The following is a 3532-nucleotide window of genomic DNA, read 5'->3' on the forward strand; positions in this document are numbered from 1 at the left end:
CCTTTACTTCCAGGTTGTGTTTCAAAACTACATTCTACAAATGTCTCTGGGTCTCTCCTAGCTTCTCTGGGGCAAACTTTGGGCATCATCTCTTAGCTTAGCATCTCCAAGCATCCTTCTGTCTGTATCTCTAAGCATCTCTAAGTGTCAACCAGCATCTGGGCCAGGGTTGTCTCTTAGCTTCTCTCTTAAATACACCAGTGAACTAATCAAGACCCACCTTGAATGGGTGGGGCCACACCTCCATGGAAACAATCTAATCAAAAGTTTTACCCACAGTTGTTTGAGCCATATCTCCATGGAAACACTCAAAAATTTCCACCCAACAAGATCGGATTAAATAATCACAGCTTTTCTGGGGGACATAATATATCCAAACTGGCACATTTGCATTTGCCTGATAAATACTGACATTGACCACCTTTTCATGTGCTTTGTAGCCATTCATATTACATCTTTGGGATATCATCTATTCAAGTCTTTTGCCCATTTTTAAATGGGATTGTTTGTCTTTTTATTGTTAAGTTGTAGAATTTCTTTATATGTTCTTTATATTTTTTTATCAGATATATTGTTTCCAAATATTTTCTCCCATTGAGTCAGCTGCCTTTTTAACGTTTTGACAAAGTCCTTTGAAGTACAGAAGTATTCAATTTGGAGGCGGTCCCATTTATCTATTTTTTCTTTCATTGTTTGTGCTTTGTGTGTAAGGTCTAAGAAACTTCCTCTTATCACTAGATCTTGAAGATGTTTCCTTACATTTTCTTCTAGGAGTTTTATGGTACTGGCTCTTATATTTAGGTTTTCGATCCATTTTGAGTTAATTTTTGTATAGGGTGTAAGATAGGGGTCCTCTTTCATTCTTTATGTATATCCACTTCTCCCAACACTTTTTTTTTTTTTTTGTATGATGCCAATTTTAAATAGCTTTATTTAAGACATTGCATTTTCCACTTACAATACAGTGCTAATATAAAGTGCAATGTTATGTCCTTTCCCTGTGCACATATTCCATAGTCAAGTATTGAGAATGCCCAGGAATTTTGAATAGCAGCTGAACTGCCACAGAATGTGCTACAAATTTAGGGTCCTTCAATTTTTTACCGTGGAACAATGCTAAGGTATGTATGCTGATGGATTTAATCAACCTCTTCAATAGTGGGTCCAGAAGAGGCACCGCCAGAAGGAGGTGCTCCACCACCAGGGAAGCCCCCAGGCATTCCTCCTGGCATCCCTCCCGGCATGCCTCCTGCACTCTGGTACAGCTTAGTAATGATGGGGTTGCAGACTTTCTCCAGCTCCTTCTGCTGATGCTCAAATTCTTCCTTTTCTGCAGTCTGATTCTTATCCAGCCAGTTGATGATTTCATTGCATTTGTCAAGAATCTTCTGCTTGTCCTCATCATTGATCTTGCCTTGAAGTTTCTCATCTTCAACTGTTGCTTTCATGTTAAATGCATAGGATTCAAGTGAATTCTTGGAGGATACCTTGTCCCTCTGCTTCTCATCTTCAGCTTTGTACTTCTCAGCTTCCTGGACCATGCGCTCAATGTCTTCTTTGCTCAAACGACCCTTGTCATTAGTGATGGTGATCTTGTTCTCTTTTCCTGTGCTCTTATCCACAGCAGAAACGTTGAGGATGCCATTGGCATCAATGTCAAAAGTGACTTCGATCTGAGGAACACCACGGGGGGCAGGAGGTATCCCAGTAAGTTCAAACTTGCCAAGCAGGTTGTTATCCTTGGTCATAGCACGCTCACCTTCATAAACCTGAATGAGCACACCCGGCTGGTTGTCAGAGTAGGTAGTGAAGGTCTGTGTCTGCTTGGTGGGAATTGTGGTATTGCGCTTAATGAGGACAGTCATGACTCCACCAGCAGTTTCAATACCAAGGGAAAGAGGAGTGACACCTAAGAGCAGCAAATCTTGAACATTTTCAGATTTGTCTCCAGACAGGATGGCTGCCTGGACAGCTGCACCATAAGCAACAGCCTCATCAGGGTTGATGCTTTTGTTCAGTTCTTTTCCATTGAAGAAGTCCTGGAGAAGTTTTTGAATCTTGGGGATACGAGTAGAACCACCCACCAGGACAATATCATGGATCTGTGACTTGTCCAGCTTGGCATCCCTGAGGGCTTTCTCCACAGGGTCCAAAGTGCCACGGAACAGGTCAGCATTCAGTTCTTCAAACCGGGCACGGGTAATGGAGGTATAGAAGTCGATTCCTTCATAGAGAGAATCAATCTCAATACTGGCCTGGGTGCTGGAAGAGAGAGTGCGCTTAGCTCGTTCACAAGCAGTACGGAGACGGCGGACAGCTCTCTTGTTCTCACTGATGTCCTTCTTATGCTTGCGCTTGAACTCAGCAATAAAATGGTTCACCATTCGGTTGTCAAAGTCTTCTCCACCTAAGTGGGTGTCTCCAGCTGTCGATTTGACCTCAAAGATTCCATCTTCAATAGTGAGGATTGACACATCGAAAGTGCCACCTCCTAAGTCAAAGATCAGCACATTTCTTTCAGCACCAACCTTTTTATCTAAGCCATAAGCAATAGCAGCAGCAGTTGGCTCATTGATGATTCTGAGTACGTTGAGGCCAGCAATGGTACCAGCATCTTTGGTGGCCTGACGTTGAGAGTCATTGAAATAAGCTGGTACTGTGACAACAGCATTGGTAACAGTCTTCCCAAGGTAGGCTTCTGCAATTTCCTTCATTTTCGTCAGAACCATAGAGGATACCTCCTCTGGATAAAAACTCTTGGTCTCTCCCTTGTATTCTACTTGGACCTTGGGCCTCCCCGCATCATTCACCACCACGAAGGGCCAATGCTTCATATCAGACTGAACAACGGCATCATCAAATCTACGTCCAATCAGACGCTTGGCATCAAAAACCGTGTTGGTGGGATTCATTGCAACTTGGTTCTTCGCGGCATCACCGATCAAACGTTCGGTATCAGTAAAGGCGACATAGCTTGGAGTTGTTCGGTTCCCCTGATCGTTGGCAATTATCTCCACTTTTCCATGCTGGAAAACGCCCACACACGAGTAGGTGGTGCCAAGATCAATGCCAACCGCAGGTCCCTTAGACATGGTTGCTTATCATTGGCCTGCCTCGTAAAATAAAACACAGTACCCGAAAGCTAGCGCCGCGTTCAATGAGAGCTCCCAACACTTTTATTGAAGAGACTGTTCTATTCAAGCTGACTGGATTTGCAAGCCTTTTCAAAACTCAATTGACCACAGATCTGTGGGTCTATTTCTGAACTCTCAATTTGATTCCATTGATCAATATGTCTATCTTTATGCCAATACTATGCTGTTTTGACCATTGTGGTTTATAAAATGCTTTGAATTAAGGAAGTGTGATTCTTCCCATTTCAATCTACTTTTTCAGGATGTTTTTTGCTATTCTAAGCCCCTTATCCTTCCAAATAAATTTGATAATTAACTTTTCCATTTCTGCAAATTAGGTTGTTGGAATTTTGATTGGTATTGCATTGAATCTGTAGTTCAATTTGGGTAGAATTGAC

The 3532-nt window shown here is 42.4% G+C and overlaps 1 protein-coding gene across 1 annotated transcript; it reads right to left on the reverse strand.

Annotated features, from left to right (window-relative positions):
- Positions 1-908: 908 nt before the first annotated feature.
- Positions 909-3120, reverse strand: LOC119529457 (heat shock cognate 71 kDa protein-like). The gene has a single exon (XM_037829888.1). It carries the CDS (start codon positions 3090-3092, stop codon positions 1140-1142), a length of 1953 nt encoding a protein of 650 aa, XP_037685816.1. The 5' UTR covers positions 3093-3120; the 3' UTR covers positions 909-1139.
- Between the last annotated feature and the right edge of the window lie 412 nt (positions 3121-3532).

The sequence above is a fragment of the Choloepus didactylus genome, chromosome 3, assembly GCF_015220235.1.
Source record: "Choloepus didactylus isolate mChoDid1 chromosome 3, mChoDid1.pri, whole genome shotgun sequence".
NCBI lineage: Eukaryota > Metazoa > Chordata > Mammalia > Pilosa > Megalonychidae > Choloepus > Choloepus didactylus.

Bases quoted from the DNA above. Each gene is read 5' to 3' on its own strand.
- LOC119529457 (XM_037829888.1), bottom strand. From the start codon at position 3,092: ATGTCTAAGGGACCTGCGGTTGGCATTGATCTTGGCACCACCTACTCG.